This window comes from Micropterus dolomieu, linkage group LG07 (genome assembly GCF_021292245.1).
Source record: "Micropterus dolomieu isolate WLL.071019.BEF.003 ecotype Adirondacks linkage group LG07, ASM2129224v1, whole genome shotgun sequence".
NCBI classification, from domain to species: domain Eukaryota; kingdom Metazoa; phylum Chordata; class Actinopteri; order Centrarchiformes; family Centrarchidae; genus Micropterus; species Micropterus dolomieu.
This window is the reverse complement of record NC_060156.1, coordinates 19,521,736-19,540,728: the sequence shown is the minus strand read 5'-3', so window position 1 is coordinate 19,540,728 and position 18,993 is coordinate 19,521,736. Positions and strand designations below refer to the sequence as shown.

Here is an 18,993-nt window from a genome sequence, read left to right as displayed (position 1 = left end):
TAAATCAGAGTCTCTGGGACACACTTCCTCCTCCACTGCATTCTTCCAATCAAAGACCTTGCAGTTATGACAATCTTGCTATGCTCCTCCAAAACCCCTCCTCACAGCTTAAGTGGCTCCTCCAATTACAGGAAACACTACAGGCTATACAATGCAGACCGAGGTGGAGCAGAGAGCTGTGAAGGTCCTTGAACAGGTTTTTATGCTGAATATACAGTGTATTAGGGTGTTCCATTTAATTCTGGCATGCATGTGTCACCTGCAGGGTTATAGTCAGTGCTCCAATATGTTTGCGATTACATGGTTTTCGCGTGGTTCCACATGACGATAACTGTGGCAGCAGTGAGACAATGTATATTCATGTAAGACCACCAGGTGGAAGCAGAGTTAATGCTGTGTTTCGCAGATGAGCTACCTTACATGTTGCAACAGGTACCTTTACTTCTGAAATTCATATGAAACAGTTGTTATTCTGTATAAATACACAAGCGCAGTCTTTTAAACTTGTGTGCCTCCTGTTAACACCATTCACATTTCTTGAACATGCAGTGTGATACAATATTACATGCAGTGAACAGTCACATTATAAGATGAGCATGGGAAATGACTATGTAGGCCTACTGTATATTAAGTGTATTCTTTGTACATAACTCACTGTATATGCCTGTCAGCACTACAGCCATTGTAAAACACTGTCTTCACTTTTTAAAGATTTGTGTATTTCACAGGACAGTGACACTACAAACATATGATGATCTTATATAATAGAATGCATGGTTGTAGATTAAACTACCCAGCAGTATGTAAAGCAGTCAAAATTAGCACAACCTTAAACATCTACAGCAGAAAAAGGCAACATTCGCATTAATGCAGCAGTAATATTAATCCAGAAACATCATAATATAATAGTAAAACACCATCAAAGACCATTTTACTTTAGAATGAGTTTACTTTCACTTTAAGAACATTTTGCTGATAATATTTACACACTTTTACTTAAATAAGATTTTGAATGCAGGACATTTTCAGTCTATTATTAGTACTTTTACTTAGGTAGAGGATCTGATACTTCTTCCACCACTGCAAATGATGTGAATGTTCCTTTGAATTAAGTGTGTTAGCTTTGATGAGTATCATCTACTGTGTGATGGTGATGGTGTGTTTCTGTGTTTCTGTGGAAGTGGCTCAACAGTTCCAGAGAAGAGCTATGAGGAAGTAATTTCCCAACCCAGAACAGCACTAAGTCAGCATGACTGATTGTTGTGGCTTGTCTCAGACACAGCGTTAAGTCAATGTTTTCCCCTTAAAAGGCTCAGTGTTAATGGGCAAATTCGGTTTATTTGCCATTTCCTTGTGATGACTCCCCTGGTCAAAGCAAACTCTGAGGAAGATTGAAATAATCTAATCTAATCTAATCTAATTATGGCTTTTCTGTTGATTTATATTTCACAGAAGTTACACATGATTTCAGACAGTTTTCCTCTCAGATCATTAATATCTAAGGAATACAACACCAGTTTCCCATGAGCTAAATGTGATTGAGACAGATACATCAGCTGACTGTGGTCGTTTTGTTCAAGCATTTGCAGCAAGCACACTTTTCAAACTTTATCTCAAAACAAGTACATGGTTTCTGAAAGAAATTTTACATGAATGTTTTTATGTACAAACTTTATGGATGCTTCACATCAACGGCTGTTATGCACAGTTAAAGAAATTAAGTGTTCTTAAGCTACAAATGTTGGGATTTCTTTGAATCACTATAGCAAACAGAAAGCATGTCAAAACAGTTCTCCTAAATGAACCTTGAGGTGAAAGTTTTTTGCTGCTGTATCCAAGTTTGACACTTGAGCCATATGTCAGACTTGAACCCCACAGTCCATTAGATCATCCTCTCTCTCATCTTCATAATTTTCCGCCAAATGAATGCATGAAAATTAAGCGCTACACACTTTGATAGCCACTGTCAGTGATTACTGGCATAGACTGGCCAGCAGAGATAAAAGAGGGAAAAGGTCTTTGGAGCTCAGAGAGACACTGGCCACCTTGGACATTATTAATGGAACCTGGAACAACTGGGCCACAGAAGCTTTGAGGCATGTTGATGAATGATTCCTCAGGATATTTGCTCAAATTTTCCTCGCCCTCAACACTTCTCGTCTCTGAAAACAAAAGATCGGCATGATCCACTAGATTTTGAAATGCCTGGTAGTCATCATCCACTGGAGGACAGCTGTGTAAGCCTGCAGGCACACATCTGTAGCAGGGATTGTCATCACATAGGATGGCCTCTTCAGCTTTTCCATTTAGCTTTGTGGCACCAATGACCACCTCATCAAAGCTCTCAACTCTGGATATTGGATCACATGACGCAGTTGTGTTGGTTTCACTAGAGATGGAGGACAAACTGGTGTCTTCAGCAGGTGAAAATCTCCCAGAATCTGCATTGCACTGCTGATATGACAAGTCTGTTGTCATAAGAGATGAAACCACTGGTAGTAAATCATCAAGAAGACAAGCTGGTACCTGTTGGTAGGGACAGATCACAATGACACCCTCACTAGGATGGTATCCAGAGTCGCAAAGTATTTCAGCCTGCTTCTGAACCTCCGAGCTGTGTGTCATAATCTCATTTTGGCAGCTGGGAAGGAGGATGGAATAGGTTTTATTGTCAAAGCCAGATGATCCAGAATTAATGTCATCAACTCTGACACCACAAGCGTTGTACGAATCTGAGAATAAACCACTCTCTTTGTTTAATTCTGTAAGTGGACTGGTGGTCAGTGGCGATACAGGGCTGATATTGGGGAAGACTTTATCAAGGGCGTCCTTAACAACGGCTTTAATGTCAGGAGGTTCTGTGTTCGCATAACTGAGACAAGAGGAGCCAGTGCTGATTCCACTGCTTTGCTGAAGGCTCCCACTGCTGGTGTCTCTCAGTGACTCCTTTGACCTGAATACAGAGAAACAGGTTACTTAAACTGCCAATATAATCACATAGAAATCCTTAAGGCAATGTGTTGTATTGTTGATTTACTAGTAAGGCCATACAAACCATAGTTTGTTGTCATCTGGAACTAGGGGCTCAACACATATGGAGGAGATGATGGGTGGCATAGGCTTCAAGACCTGTAACAAGGACAATGAAAATGATTTAAAAAACAGGTCTGAAAATTTTCAGTTAAATGGGTTAGAAATGTTATTTTCCATTAGATTCAACATTGACTTTGTAGCAGTGTATTAAAAAACTTTTAAATTGGACTTCTTCATGTTTCTTATCTTAAATATCTGGGGAGGTTTTAAGTTTTTTTAAAGATGTCACTTGTTGGTTTGGTAACAGTCATGGTTACTGGGGGTAACAGCAACTGTGGCTTAATACTACAGCAAAAACTTGTTGAGCAACTACTTTGTCTGAAATACAACACAAGACCAACTGGTGTATCGCTTTACAGTGCAGCCAAACAAACTCCGGTTGTTTTAATAAAAGAGCAAGTCAGTCATAATGGCAACCTGACTTCACGCTGTTGTTTTCCAAAATAAAATATTGGTAGCACTGTATTACATGCACCATTGTTTCCTGTGAATGCCTCATGTGTAAATCCAGTGCGTGAATGGCCGACCCTAACACCAACAACAAAAACATCGATATAGAGAAGTAATAACAGAATAAAGATGCATGGCTGAAAAATGGCAACAATAAATGATTTAAGAATTATAACTTTACTGTTAATTGGTAATTAAGTAAAATGAACAGGTGCAACAAGCTAGCTGCAGGTTTTTTTAAATTATGGCCAACATCAAGTTTACATCTCTGGGTGCCTCACCTCTTGCTCACTTGGATGCATAATAAGAAGTTTTGGATTTGGACATTTGGCAACTGTGTCCCACCACTTAGTTTTGAACCTAAAATCAAATGCACAAATACATATCAGAATTACACATGACGCATAAACACAATACAGAAGTTACAGTATCTAATGAGAAGCCTTACATATAATTCACTAACAGAGAAACCAAACAATGTTTTATCTGCATGACTTACTTTACATAACAGCCATATATAGCACCACTGATGATGACTGCAGCAATACTGAGGCTGATGATGATAGCCAATTGCAGGTTTTTAGGGGACACAGCTGTGAAGTAATATATACAAAGTGAGTTTTAAAATCACTCCATTTGATGGCATACAGTAGAGAGATAAACTAGAGATAAATGCATAGTGTTTGCCTTTAGATCTGCACCAGGCTTGTATCATAATGCAATAGGATCCACAATGACAGCTCATAGCACATTCATTAATACTCTATAATGCATGTCAAGTGATTAAATATTTATTTTGATTTCAGTGCCTGCATCTCATTAGAGATATTCAAATGGGCCTAACATCCACCAGTCATGTCCACACAATCACACACAGTTTACAGACAAATTAGATGAAAATATGGATCAGGTTTCATCAGGAGTGCAACAATGGGTGTGCCCATAAGAATGAAGCAACATATAGATATAGAATAGAGAGAGAGAAGAGACCACTTTGGCTAATAGACCCAAGAATACGAAAGCACATCAGACACCGAACCACCGCACAGCAGTTTAAAATACTATGAAACTCTGGGGTTTGATTCCAACCCGGGGCCTTTTGCAGCATGCCATCCCCTTTCTCCCTCTCCCGCCTTTTCTGTCTCTATGTACAGGTGTCGCTGTCCAATAAAGGCAAAATGCCCCCCCCCCCCTACAAAATGTATACATTAAAATTTTGAAAAATGTTTTGATTATGAAAAGAGAAGCATCAGCATACATCCCTCTGTGCACTGAATTTTTGAGGGAAAATTTGTCTTGCAGCCGATATCAGCACTATCGTGATACAGCTGAATGTGAAGTATTAACACTGTATATTTAAGCTGTCTTATCATGTCTAAGAAATATACATTCTCCTGCTTGAAAAGTGACAAAAAAAAAAGACTGTGAGAAAGACACTTACGGGTTGTGAATTCCCTCTCTTCACTGCTGTCACTGAAGAGGCCACTCAAGTTTGATTGGCTTTTCACGCTGACCACATATGTCATACTTGGCTCCAAGTGTTGACCAGGTATTTCACAGTAATTGAGTCCATCTGTCAGTTTGAAAGGTGTACATGTTCGTACCTGGTATGGAGAAACAAGAATTATAAAAAGGAGGGTTCTGCAACCATACACCAACCTGACACAATCAAATGTCCATGACTATGTCTACATCTCCAGGACAAATTATCCCAGTGTTATGTCAAACCTACTTTTTCTGTGTCTCCTTTTTTATGGTAAGTCACACAAGCCTTCAACCTGTTACCACAAAGGCTCTCCATGTTTGTCTCCCATCGGACTTCAAAATTCCCGTTGGATTCATTCACTGAGATGATTGTTGGGGTTTGGGGCTTCACTGTAGTAGAAGAAAGATAAGTAAGTGGAAAGTTTCTTAACCTTCATCCTACCCCTAACCCAGTCACTTTTATTCTGGCTCTGGAACAATCTATTTTTGGCAGCTGCAGATTTATGTACTTCCATTTTAAATTAGTAAACCTACTGGTGTCTGCGACGCTGATGTTTTTGGACTCAATTTTTTTGCCTCTTTTTTCCCAAACTGTTGCTGTATGAGTCTCCCCTGGAACAAGGATCATTTGGACAGAGCAACAACACAGTCCAGTGTGGCACTGCTTCAGAAGACAATGATTCTCCCTGTGTAATACAACATACAGCACGATGTGAACATATTGAACATTTACATTTCTGGCTTCTTTGAGTGATTCAGTTGATTTTAATATTACATACATAATATTGAAAAGAACTATTTTTGTGAAATAAATATTTTTATTTGATTAATTTCTCACCCAAAACTAAGCTAAAAATGTACAATTTTTACACTATAAATTCACTGGCTCTGGAGAGAGACACAGTAACTAAATGAAAACAACTCACCCATGCCCGTCGTTGCTCTGGAGAATCAGATTATATTCAGAACAGTTTTGCGCTTCAAACTGACAATTCATGTCTGTGCAGTTGTGGGTACAGTCAAGATTTTGGCCTGTTTTATTATCATCACCTGCACGAAACAGAATTACGATGAGAGTGGTTATGAGAATGAGGTATTGCATAGATGGACTATTTAAAAAGCTGTCTTCAAGTCCACTATACGTACCAGAAACAGCTAATGCAGTCGCAATACATCCTAATTTAAGGATTAGAGACGTCCAATCGCCAACTCGCCTGAGGGCAAACACAACAGCAGATATTGTCTTTACTTTAACGCGACTAACTTGATTTAAGTAAAAGACGATTTCCAAGGATCTAGATTAACGTTACCTCTTTAACTCCATGCTTAAACGATGTATTCCACTTATTTCCTTCGACAAAAGCAACTCAACTCAGCTACGATCCATATTGTGGGAAAGTGAAGGTAGTTTGTTCCGTGCTTATAAGTAGCCTACAGTCTGAGACTGTACAGAGAGTCTCTCTGTCTTCCTGATATGGAAAGCTGTTCCTGTAAATGCTGCTCTATCAATTCAGGGGAAGTGCGTCCCACTCCTAGCTCTTTCGTCATAAAGAAGGCATAGACTACACCCACTTCAGCCAACAGCAGATTTTAGTATAATATTGTGCAAGTGGAGCAACACAAATACGAAAATACATTTAGAATAAAGAGCGTCATTTTGTTGAAAAGTGACACTTAATTTAATTCGCGAAAATTCACGATATGCGATATTAGGTTCACGAGAATGAGACAAAAAGATCCTTAAACATTAGCCTGTTTTAAAAATCCTCAATGCCCAGATATGAGCGGGACCTCCTCCAGGAAATTTGATCATTAAACACTTAATTTCCTGCATTCTGGTGAAAGTTTCTGCACCAACTTATGGAGGAAATGTTTTTATTTATGGAAAAGGAAACAAAATTCAGGTTGTACATTACATTTCAAAATATATCACTATACTATATATAAAATGGTTAAAATCTAAATGGCTGGCAGTAATCATCTATCAAGACAAACTTATCGCTTGTCGCTAATTAAAACGTTATCTTGTGTGTTTAGGCCGTAGAATCTCGTGTGTCTCCTGGCTTTAGCTTTATATGTAGAGTATGGTATCATGAGTGTGGTATATATCTTCTCATCTCTCTCAGGGAGAAAGCAAATCTTACTTTCTTACTATCATCATTACTAATGGTACACTACACTATGCAAGACTGATAGCAATGTCAATGTATTGAGCTTTTTAACTAAGCCACACTGTTGCTATTATTAGAGTTTAATACTTCTGCATTCATTTAAAAATAACACCTGGGTCATAGGTGTGTGGTTACTGTACGGTTACTAGAAACTAATCACCTGCACCTGCAAGTCAACTGGAGTGAAGTTTCTTGTTCCTACAGTTGTTAAAGACAGAAATGAGCTGTAAAATGTGTTTATTAGATTGAATGTTAGTTTGGCAATTATCTACTTTGTTTTAAGTTTCTGTCCTCGCTTTTTATCTCAAACATTTCAAATATTTTAAATAAAATTTAAAATGTGTATTTTAAATAAAATTTAAAATGTGTCACTCATCCGTTCTATCACTTTCTTTGTTGAAATTCTGTGTAGGACAAATAGAAACAGTCTTTGTAACAGAGTGTAACAGTAGTTTTGACTGTCCATGCTTTTTAAATTCAAAAGAAAAAAGTAATCGAGTTTAAAATGCAAGGAAAACGAAAACGAAAGAAACAAGAAATCTTAGTGTACCTTAGTGATATACAAGTCACTATTTGTTATACATTATATAAACTATCCCAGTAACCCTTTGGCTTCTCAGACATAAAGGGTATACCTTAACTGTTATCTAGTAGTAGGATCCATAGCACTTGGTGAGTCATGCACAACATCTGATGGTAAAAATTTTAACTATCCCTTTAACAAAAAAAATCATATTTTTGTATATGTTTTGTGGGTATAGATCAAGGTTATGAAAGAGGCCTGAGGTGGGGTGAATCCAGGCCAGAACTAATAAATGGAGCTGGGCCCAGTGCCAGTCCAGATTTGAAAACTGGATCCTCAACAGTATCTTAGAGACTCTGGGCCAGATCCAGTATGGAACTGGTCCAGATCTGGCCCACATTTGGGCCAAATGACTACATAATAATTTTCATCCGTTCTGGAGCTGGACCAGTGCCGGCCCAGATGTGAAAACCGGATCCGAACCGGCATTGTGTAAAGGACACCGGCTCGGGTTCGTTTTACAGATCTGGCCCAGAACTTATGAAGGATCTGGGCCAGATCTGGGCCACATGATTTTTTGCTATCTGGGTAGTTATATAAAAGTGAACCGTGGTGGCCCAAAGGTTTGAGAAGCAAACATGTGTCTGTGTTAGGAGCGCCACCAAAGCTCGTTACAATGGAGAGTTCGTAGTTAAGTAGACAACAAGCTACAAGTACATCTTCATCTAAATGAGTCGTCCTACGAGCGGCACAAATAACAAATAACACTTAACTACTATAGTAAAGAGGAGTTGTTTGTGTTTTAAAAACGTTTTGCTTATGAGTTATTGATCCCGGAAGATCGAATCTGTGAATATATTTCCAACTTTACCGAACTACAATGGAGGTCGAACATAATCAAAGAGTCCAGGAGTTAGGCAAAAAACATAAGTTTATTGAAATAAACATGAAATAAGTTCAATATTTAATTCAAACAAAAACAAACAAAATAAAGGGAAGCCCTCCAGACCAGCCCACAATGTAACAGCCCGGGAGGTTGCAGGTTCAATCTCCGGCCCGGCAGGATAAAATCTGGGTGTGGAAAGTAACAGTAGTATTAAAGCAAGTAGTAGTAAAGTAGTATTGCCTCCCTCATTTACCACCACTGAGGTGCCCTTGAGCAAGGCCCGTAATCCCAGATCAGGCTGTGGTTGTACGTCTGGGTGTGACTGTTTAATGTAATCATGGTCTTCCTGCAAAAGAGAGGCTTCCTTTCAGTGAAAGCCCTGAATAAATAAAGGTAAAAATAGAATCTGTGCATAATGTATAATGTCTGTGCATTCTGTGTTGCTTTCAGATCTGTTTTCTCCTGCATTTTCATTTGTTGTTTAACTGTAAGATATTTTAGAACGTTTTTTAACAAATTATTAAATTATCATTTAAAAAAGTGATGGGGACAAAATCAGCCATTTCCCAAATTGGTGGGGACATGTCCCCAGTGTCCCCAGTGTAAATGATACCTATGTTTAGAATTAGTGAACTTGCACATGATCACTGAAAACATCAAGCACCATTCCTTACCGCCTCCCGCTGGAGTGGGATGGAGTGGGGCGTGTATGGTGGTGTTGAGGTTGGGCGTCCATTGTAGTTTGAAAACTGTTGCTGTGTGGACAATTAAAGGTGAAAGCTATATCTCTGTGTGCCTCCTGTTAACAGTGTTCACAGGAACTTTTCAAATGTAGAAGTGCATTTCATAAACGGCCTCCATATGTTGCAAGGGCTTTTCTGCTGAAATGTAGTGCAGTCATGTACAAATATTGTACACAGTCATTTACACTGTCTCACCGTTTAAGTATGCCTATGCACTATAGCCTATATACAATACTGAATTAACCTGCATGCAAGGTAGCTTTATTTATGTGGAACATTTCAAACACAGAGGCAATTTTAAAGTGCTTTACAAAGGTTTGGGGCGCATTTGAGCTAGTCGGGAAGTTGGTTCCATTGTGTGCAGCATAGTAGCTTAAAGCATGTTCAATCTGTCTGTGTTTCCTTGTTTAGCCTACACCTGTGCAGGTGAGGAATTTAATACTGATTAAAATGCCACCCTATACTTATCCTGTGTCCCTTTGATACATGTTCTGCTATTTATATAAGTAGGTGAAATACATATCGATACAAGCTTTTGAATGTGTTTTTTTTATTAGATTAAAATTCCTACAGATTTAGCAGTGTATTGTTTTCCTTCCAAACCAGTAGGTGGCGGCAATGCACCTACAAGCTAGCTCCCAAACCGCCAGTAAACCAAAAGAAGAAGTACTTCGTATACACAACGCTGTAAAGGCAGCTGAAGAAATGGATACAAATTGTTTGTTTGTTTTAAAGCTTTGAATGAAATTTGGTTCTATCTTTATGAACAATTGTTGGTATCGACGTTGTTGTCTTTACATTTAAGTTAATCTAACACTCGTGAGAGTTTTAGTTAACGTTAGCCTCAGGTTAGTCTGCTATCTGCAGAGTAACAATATCTTTGCAAGATAAATGTCTGTTAGACGCGCTCTGGTAGATTGTGTTGTGTTATCTCTGCAAGATGCCTGTGTGGTTTATCCGTGCTGCAAAGGCTGCTTCTCCAGGATTTATGTTGAACAGCAGGACACGACGAGGTAAAAACGCAAAAGCACAAGATTTGTTTCATTTCGGGGGGGGACGTGGGTCCATGGATTGTACTTTCAATACTGTGACTAATTACGCCAAACAAATGAAATTTAAGTAAAATGAATACAAGTAAGTTACCTTATTATGTCAAGGTTGTGAAAATGAATTGATTACTTTACCCGGAAAATGCTAAACGTTTACCTACAATGCAAATCAACTCTATATTAACTCCCTCCCAGTCAGTTTCACGTGGGCATATTTGTCTTCTCTGTCTACCCACCACAGATGCAGATGCTCCAAGTGTGGTTACAGCTGTCCAAGGGAACAGGTTGAGCACAGATACCGCCTCTCACTGAGGGTGGCCCGGGAAAGATGCATATTTGGAGTAACAGTTTTTGGAACCTGCTTGAATGTATTCTTTGGCCTTCCTGCAAGTGGTTTACAGAGGTGAGTATGGGGAAACTATCTTTCAAGCAACTCTAAATCCTGTCAAATTCCATCAGTTGTATACACATTTTAAGTATGAGCATCCTTTTTTGTGTCTTTGGATTGAATTTGCTGGAATTAAAGTGTAATCAGCCACAGCTCTTTCAGTTTTATTTAATTGCAAGACATTTAACAGGCTGAACAAGGTCACTCTGACCATGTTGCTCTGAATCTGAAGCATCGCATCATTCTCTGTGTTATACATCTAGACTGCAAATTGAACATCTTACTTACGTACAAGTCTGGCTTCAGTGACCCCTTCAGTTTCTGAATTTTTGGAAAAGTCTCATGAAAGCAGTATATGCCGCAGAGTTTCCTTTTAGCAAATTATAAAGCACAGGTGGTAAGCTACCCAGATATTGACAGTTTAGTTAGTTGACCAGTCACTGTTACTCACATTGCCTTTATGTCACCAGTGTTTAGTGAGACACATTTAAAAAGCTCAACTTTTTATCAGTGTCCTATATGTCTGTCAGCAAAGTGAAAAGCATTGTGCAATTTTGTTTTGTCTGGAATTTTGTAGGTTGGTGGAAAACTCGGAGGGACCAGCTGGAGCATCAGCCAGATCCACATTTTTGGTGAAAGCTGTCGAGGACTGTTTCATTGGCAGACATTTCGTCTTTGGTATAAAGGTACACTTGCAGTGGGGTATTGGATATTGTATTGGGTTGTGCATGTACCAATACTGATATTGATACCAGGCTGAAATTGGGTTGTAGATTTTCTTTTATTACCAATTATAGTTTAGTATTATTTCCAATTTCATTTGTATAACAAATCTTGACAAAGACCACTAACCTTTTTTTTTTCCTTTTTACATGTTCTTTGATCTCACTAAGTGATTAAATTGTATTAGACCATATGTCCAACACTTGAGCCTTTGCAAATCTCTTTTTAGTCATTATTCTCCAAATACAGCAAGACGCACATGTTTAAATGTAATTTCATATTTGATGAAATTTTAAACTATCTGTAGTTGCAAAAACAGCTCACAGTTGTAAGAATATTTTAATTCCAGCTATATGTAACTATTATCACAACCCTGGTTTGTGTTTTTTGTTTAGCTTTGCCTCACACTAATGCTCTGTCAGTGTAACAGCGGTTAGAGCATTTCTTACTGTATGTACCCAACTTACAGAAAAAAATATTTAATAGTCTATACTGGTTAGTTTTGCCACTGTCTGTAGGGGTAAGGGTTCGCTCTTTGTCCATGTATACATGTATTATTAAACGAAGACAAATGTTACCCCACAAACCTGCCAATTTTGAACCCCCACCAACTAGGACAGTAGTAACAATACAATTCCATGAAATCGTAGAAGACAGTGTTATATGTTGGCCAATAAGTAACAAAAAATGGCAGTACAGAAATGTCAAATTAGGTTAGAGGTCTTTTAGAAACAATGTCACCATTACATAGTTTGTCCACTAGAGAGCACTGACGACTAGATTTTTCAACTGTGCAACAACCATTTTAGTATGTATCTTGGTCACAATTCTTTAAATCAAGACTAATAGTCTACAGCCATGCAATTAAACAAATAACAATTTAGACCTGATGGGGCTAGATAAAAAGTCAGTGGATCACCAAAACGAATGCCAAAACGCAGGTTCACGGTTAGGGATAGTCTGAGAGACAAAGCCATTGCCTATGGACGATGGCTGACAGACGTCACAATATTGAGCCACCCACCCCACCAACAAATTTCTTCACATTATACCACCATGTGAAAGCAGGTAATCCCGACAAACATTTTTATTTTTAAGTTTATTCTACCTACTCCCCACACAAACCTACACATCCGGTCTCTCACTGCCAACACACTGGCTTGCCCCGCCTTTCTCTATCGCATTCTCTCTGTCTCTGTGCTTCCCTGACTTTATCCACCAGCATTATGTTTTATAAAGTCACAGAAAAGACACAGAACTTTTTTGCAGAGTTTTGGCCCTATTTGCGGTGTGGGAAAACTGAGCAGATCATGTTGCAGTAGGAGCTGATAAATGATGAACAGCATTTACCTTTAGTGAAATTACCACTGCTGTGAAGTTTAGTTACTTTTTTTTTTGTTTTGTTTTTTACATTTCTGGGTAGGTGTACGTCAGTCTAAGGCATAGCCTATGGCCTACCTACGACATAGATTTGATGTAGAAGTATATATTGGCCTAAAGATGGACGTCTGTACCAAGTTTCCCAGCAGTCCATCTGACAGTTGGGGAGACATTTCACTAAAAACCACAAATGGCACCCTCATGGTGGTGCTAGAGGAAATGTCAGGAGATCACCAATGTCATTAGGATTTATCCTCTGGACACCACAAATTTATGTACAAATTTCATTGATATCCATCAAGTAGTTGTTGAGATATTTCAGGACCAAAGTGGGAGACCTACCAGTCGACAGAATGCCATTGCCGTCCCTAGAGCCATGCTGTCAGTATGGCTAAAAACAAATCTCAGTAATCCATATATAGTGATTGTTTATGTTTAAAAAAAAAAAAAAAAGATTGGTAAATATATTATTGATTTTTTTTTTTTTAACCACTCAAATGTTAATAACATTTAACATATTGGCCTCAAAACTCCAGGAATGGTGGGGTTATAATTATACATATTTGAACATGTCCAAAATGCGTGTTTCATTGTTAGTCAGGCTGCTTGCTCTAAACCACACCTGGTCTTGTCTTTGTCCTTCAGGTAACCGAAACAGAAAGAAGGCCTTGGTTAGGAGGGGCTGTTGCGAATGGCTCCAGCAGTAAAAACACAGTCCAGTTTATTGCCAGTCAGATGATTCTCCCCAAAGCTACAGGCCTGGAAGGCTGCACAGTGGTCAGTTATTATCGAATCCTTCTTCAGAAAGCTGCAGAGCTGGGTTCCTCCAGACCCCCAGCAGCAACCCTGCTGCTGATTCCACGTCTTTCTCCAGCCGGCAGTTTCAGTAATGCCTCACTTTGTGCCTCAGGTCTTCTTTCCCAATCACTGCAAAGGTAATGACACGAAGAAGCTACTGATGATGAACTATTGCTTTCTGATAATTCTCAGTATTTTATATCAAGGTCCGACTCTGTAAGGACCAGAAACAAACTAGAAATTAGTTTGACATTAGCATGTTTGTTCTGCAACACCTAGGTCTCAAACTCACAACCTTAGACACCAAGAGATCTTGTTGAGCTACATGCTAAGTGAGGAAACCATAGATGGCTTCACACTATGACATAGGCAATCACAAGGGTTTCAAAATAGCCTAGACATAGAGACAACATAGACAAGTCTGTAATTCAAATTTTACAAATATTGACTTCGCCATAACTGACAAACTAATGTTCAAAGATGCTCAATTTCCATCGATAGCTATAGCTTACATGAGCTCACCTGGCCTACATTTTGGTAAAAGTTTCAAATTGGTGTTATGTACGACTGATTTGTTATGAATTTGGTAAAGTGTTTAACTTTAGACTGTTGCTGTAGTGCCACCATCATGAATAGTAGCACACAATGCCAGATGAGGAAGTTGTGCATAGGGCTGGACAAAGTTTTGATTATTTGCATGCATAGGAAGGCAGATTTCTCATAGGAATAATAATCCAGAGGAAATATGGAATATGGAAGCAAAATCAGAATATTTTATGAATGTATATTTATGTTTGTTTTGAACTCTGCTACCAGTTCAGCACCAATAGCCCACTGTTTTTCAGGCCTGTTAAATATTTAGCAATGCACTGAAACCACAGTCAAGCTGTGGCTAATTAGCCTATTTGCACTACTGACGTTACTGTATTTGTAAACAGCCCAATTAGTGAGAGTGACTCAAATCAAAGTAAAAGCAACACATTGGCAGCACAAAATACAAGCTCAGTAGTTTGACAAGTGACAAGTAAATGTGCCTCAAAAACTTTTTCCTCACTCGAAAGTGTTCTTTGGAGTGGAAGAAAATACAAATTAAATGTAAGAACAATTTCAAGGCAACGGAATTACAAAAAATAAACTTGAAGGTCATTATTATCTGAGTTATATTAATACACTTAACACCACCCTTTTATTTTGTTTTCTTATATTTAAATCAAGTTACAGCATTTAATATGTTAAACGATCATTTCACTACATTTACTAATGCAAAAGCACCTGTTGAATTGTTTCCTTCTGCTTTTGTTTTCATCCTAGATCACAGTACCAAGACTGCTCTCTAACTCCCACCCCTCCATGGCAACAATCACTAGGTCTAGTTACTTCATCAGCAGAGCAGGAAGAAAGCTATTGTACCCAGGACATTGGAGATGAGAACAGCCGACCGACAGACAACAACAGAACACCACATCCTACGCAGAGAGGCTGTCTGGAGAACCATAAAGGCACAGACGAGACAGAGCTGTCACCTCTTCTTTCTTTAGAGTGCAGTTCTAACAATAGTCAGTCATTAGCCAAATACCCATACTCATCTGTTGAGAAAGCTGTTGGAAACACCTCCATCCTGAAGAGTTGGTTTAGTATCTCCTCGCCTGGCCACAGCTGCTCCAAGGCAAAGGGGTTTTCTTCCAGGCAACACCCAGACGCATGTTTGTCAAGCTCCTTGGCTTGGGAGGATTTGCCTTTTTCGGAGAGTCTGACAGAGTATTTGTGTGAGGAAAACCAAGATGTCGCTTTGCAAAATCACAAAAAAACAGCGAGGAACAACCTGGAAGTCAGATCACAAGACAAGAACTTACAACTAAAATCAGCTTCTGTTTGTCAAGGTAACACAGAGATAACCGATAGCCACTCACAAATATTATTGGACGTCACAAATACACCTGCAGTGAATGAAGGTGACAGACATGGTTTATCTGAGCAGGTATGTGAGAGCACTGTTGGATGTGTAAGCAAAAGTCCAGCCAGAAACATTTCTTCTCACAAGTATAATCCGGGAGATGAGAAAGCTAGTTCTCTGTCTTTTGATAACGAAGAAGAGCAGCTTGAAGGGGATACCTACAATTGTTCAGCAGATCTATTCAGCAGCTCACTGCAGGTCGATATGAACACAAACATGCTCGACTTGCATGCGGAAAGTGTCAGGATGACCACAGATGCTTGCTCACTACTTTCCATGCCAGACAAACCGCACGTGAGGAGTGAAACGTCTAATGTTCCACATTCAACTCCAGACACACACAAACTAAAAAGTAATAAATGCAATAACAGAGAGAGTTTAATTCCACCAGGCACACACGATCTTGACTTCATCCCTCCCATTCAGTCCACCCCCATTGTAAAAGTAGCTGTTCTTCCAGGGTCACCTGCCGCCTCATACAGAACATTGACAGTAGGTGAATTCATTTCACTAGCTGACAGTCGAGATTCTTTAGCTTTTTCCAGAAGTCTGACTGAATTGGACAGTAAAAAGCCAGCCAAAATCACCTCCTCTCTTTGCAAATTAAACTACGTCAGTGCTAACCGGCTGCCTCAACGTGGCAGAGAGTCTACGAAAGAAAGCAGACACAGCCACGGATTTACCCTGAAAAGGAGGTTCTGCAAACCAGACAAGCATAAAAACCATCTGCTGACTCAGCACCACCTGAGGATCCAGAGAGAAGTTCAAGTGACAGGGCCAACAGGAAGGACAGACCACAAAAGTGATTGTGATGTGACTGTGTGTGATTGGGAGGACAGTGAAGTCATTATTGTTCCTCCTACTCCAGCTGCTAAAACAGGACAGAGTCAGAAGCACAGAAGAATGCAGACTGAGATCAGCAGCAGTAATTTGGGTTGTACTTGGGAAGGAAAGTGGGGAGATGGAGTTAATTCTAAAAGATCTCTGTTGGATCAAACTCTCACATCATCACAGAGAGGTCTGGCACAAACAGGAAATTGTGACAGTGAGATTGATGAGGGGAGTCTGAATGGATCTAATTGTTACCTCCTTGATGATCAGAACGAGGCATGTGACTGGTCTAGAGATCTGTTCTCTGACTCAGTATGAGAGGTGCTGTTGCAGATGGACTTCACAAATGATTTAACGTTTTTATTTCTTTTATTTTTATGTATTTCAGGCTGGCATCCAAAGTTATGATAGAGCTGCTTTTGTGTTGAAAGAGTCTTATTGCTGCTACTACTAGCAGTACTGTTGCTGGTATTCCAACTCTGCTGAAGGATCCAAGAATAAAGCACATTTATTAAATACTAAAGATAGCAAAGGCACTAAAGGAGAAGGCTTTCTTTCCCTGTCTTTTTTAGTTGCACTATATGTCTAAAAATTTAATAATTTGTGTGTTCTGCTGCCTTGCTCACCCCTTGCTGAAAAGTGCACAAAATCAAGCATACAGCCATGCGATCTCCTTTGGCAAACATTTGCAGCACTAAAGATCCCAGCATGCAGCTTCAGCTCCTAACCTCACTGGTGATCTTGTAGCTGAGTGGGAGCACATCACTGCAGCCAGATTCCTAAATCTTGTGGAAACCTTCCCAAAGCAGTGAATGCTCTTGAGAGCAGCAATGGTGGGGCAACTTAATAACTACCTTATTAATTCTTATGGCTTTGGAATGTGGTTTTCAAAGGTCACACGTGGGTGTAATGTTTGGATATCGACATGTTTTAGAGATTTATTTTTAAAGATGTGGTGTGCTTTTTGGCTTTTCCCTCTCCTTTATTGAGTTATATACCTTTTTTGTGCATGTAATAGGTTTGCAAGGTGAAAAAGCCCAAGGTCCAGCCCAAAGGGAGTTCCCATCTCCCACAGAAAACACTGCTCTGAACAGCTCGAGACAAGTATCACTCCATAGCTAAAACGAAGCCTTCAACACACAGGGTGAAAAGAGGAGCTGGAGCAATATGCAGTATGAGGACAAATATGATGTTATTTGAAAATTAAACCATGTAAACGTGTTCTGGTACAACCCCTAAATAGGATTTTGAACCTGAAAATGAGCATAATACCACATCTTTAAAGGAAGAATCTTCAATACAGGCTACTTTTAAATAATGAATTTGAAACATATACACTTTTGGACGTTCAGGTGTGTAATCTTTACCTTGTCTGAGGTATTTGTGTTCTTTCCGCTGCTGCACCTGCATTGTCATTGCTGGCATCATGTACTCATAACCCTGTCTGAATGCTCTTTAAGGGAAGTGACAATGAAATGATAATATATGTGTGATTGGGTGGGTATCCAGTAAATTAACTGCTGCTTTTTTGGTTTGCATTTTAGTCTTCATTGATTAAAAAATAGAGACAGACAGAAATTACCAATTGAGAGGAAGGTGTGTGATATGGAACATAAGTCCCCATCTGGAATAGAACCAGGGACGCTTTTCAACATATGGTTTAACTGAGAGCCACAAGGCTAATTTTAATCACTCTACTCCCTGGTACTTCTGTTGGCAGCTGAGTCCTTAAGTTGATGTGCTGTTCTGCTGCTACTGTGTGTTTTTGCAGCGGTGTTAATGTAGGTCTGAGCGTGTGCAGTGTTATGCCAAAAAGCTAAGAATAGCAGCCACCACATATCAAGACTACAATGTTCTGGATGTGCCAGTAAAAGAGAGAGAAGAGAGCAAGATGAAGATGATGTTACATGTGTAAAAAGGGAACTGGGACAAGAAGGATGAAGCTGTAGCTTGGTACTTCATGTATTGCAGAAGCAGGGTTGGTATGTCCATATTCAGATGGCATGACATCTGTGTGTGTGTCTGTGTGGATAGTAGCGCATATTATTTGGCTGATCTGTATTATTTGAAGTGCCATGTACATTTTGGCATTGTACATCCGGGGAGAACTCCTGAGGTACACATGAAGACTATTTTGCCATGATAAGTGTTATATAGGTCAAACGAGTTTGATTTTCTTTACAGTGAGCATCACAACCCCACAGAGGCACTAGCATAGCTGTAGACTCTTAATCCTGTTTATCTCCTGTTAACTTTACTAAATTGGGAGCTTAAACAAAACTCAGTATATTTGTAAGCTACTGAGCTATGTTAACCAGCAAATATTCCTCAATATGATGCAATTTTACAAAACAAGTTTGATGTCTGTGTGTTGTGTTCTTGCAGTGCTTCTGCTGGCAGAGACACTCCTGTTGAGTGCTGTTGAATTTATGTGTGTTTGTGTAAAAAAGAAGGCCCTGCCCTTTGTGCTAGAAGGTCTATGGGAGTACAGAACAACTTCAGACATTGATATGCAGTCT

The 18,993-nt window shown here is 39.3% G+C and overlaps 2 protein-coding genes across 2 annotated transcripts; one reads left to right on the top strand and one right to left on the bottom strand.

Annotated features, from left to right (window-relative positions):
- Positions 1–697: 697 nt before the first annotated feature.
- LOC123974386 lies at positions 698–6,480 on the bottom strand. The gene is made up of 10 exons (XM_046055050.1): positions 6,339–6,480; positions 6,175–6,242; positions 5,955–6,078; positions 5,563–5,714; positions 5,276–5,418; positions 4,985–5,147; positions 4,043–4,136; positions 3,825–3,903; positions 3,056–3,129; positions 698–2,953 (listed from the first exon to the last, which is right to left on the bottom strand). The coding sequence occupies exons 1-10, from the start codon at positions 6,350–6,352 to the stop codon at positions 1,945–1,947; spliced, it is 1,920 nt and encodes a 639-aa protein (XP_045911006.1). The 5' UTR covers positions 6,353–6,480; the 3' UTR covers positions 698–1,944.
- Positions 6,481–9,970: 3,490 nt separating this feature from the next.
- ddias (DNA damage-induced apoptosis suppressor) lies at positions 9,971–17,001 on the top strand. Its single transcript, XM_046053114.1, has 5 exons — positions 9,971–10,364; positions 10,642–10,803; positions 11,366–11,474; positions 13,537–13,826; positions 15,001–17,001. Exons 1-5 carry the CDS (start codon positions 10,243–10,245, stop codon positions 16,790–16,792), a joined length of 2,475 nt encoding a protein of 824 aa, XP_045909070.1. The 5' UTR covers positions 9,971–10,242; the 3' UTR covers positions 16,793–17,001.
- The last annotated feature ends 1,992 nt before the right edge of the window (positions 17,002–18,993 follow it).

Excerpts from the sequence above, each read along its gene's own strand:
- LOC123974386 (XM_046055050.1), bottom strand. Across the intron at positions 6,079-6,174 it reads GACTGCATTAGCTGTTTCTG|GTGATGATAATAAAACAGGC; the intron begins GTACGTATAGTG and ends TGTTTCGTGCAG. Across the intron at positions 2,954-3,055 it reads CCAGATGACAACAAACTATG|GTCAAAGGAGTCACTGAGAG; the intron begins GTTTGTATGGCC and ends CTCTGTATTCAG.
- ddias (XM_046053114.1), top strand. The coding sequence starts at position 10,243 with ATGTCTGTTAGACGCGCTCTGGTAGATTGTGTTGTGTTATCTCTGCAA. Across the intron at positions 11,475-13,536 it reads ATTTCGTCTTTGGTATAAAG|GTAACCGAAACAGAAAGAAG; the intron begins GTACACTTGCAG and ends TTTGTCCTTCAG. Across the intron at positions 13,827-15,000 it reads CTTTCCCAATCACTGCAAAG|ATCACAGTACCAAGACTGCT; the intron begins GTAATGACACGA and ends TTTTCATCCTAG.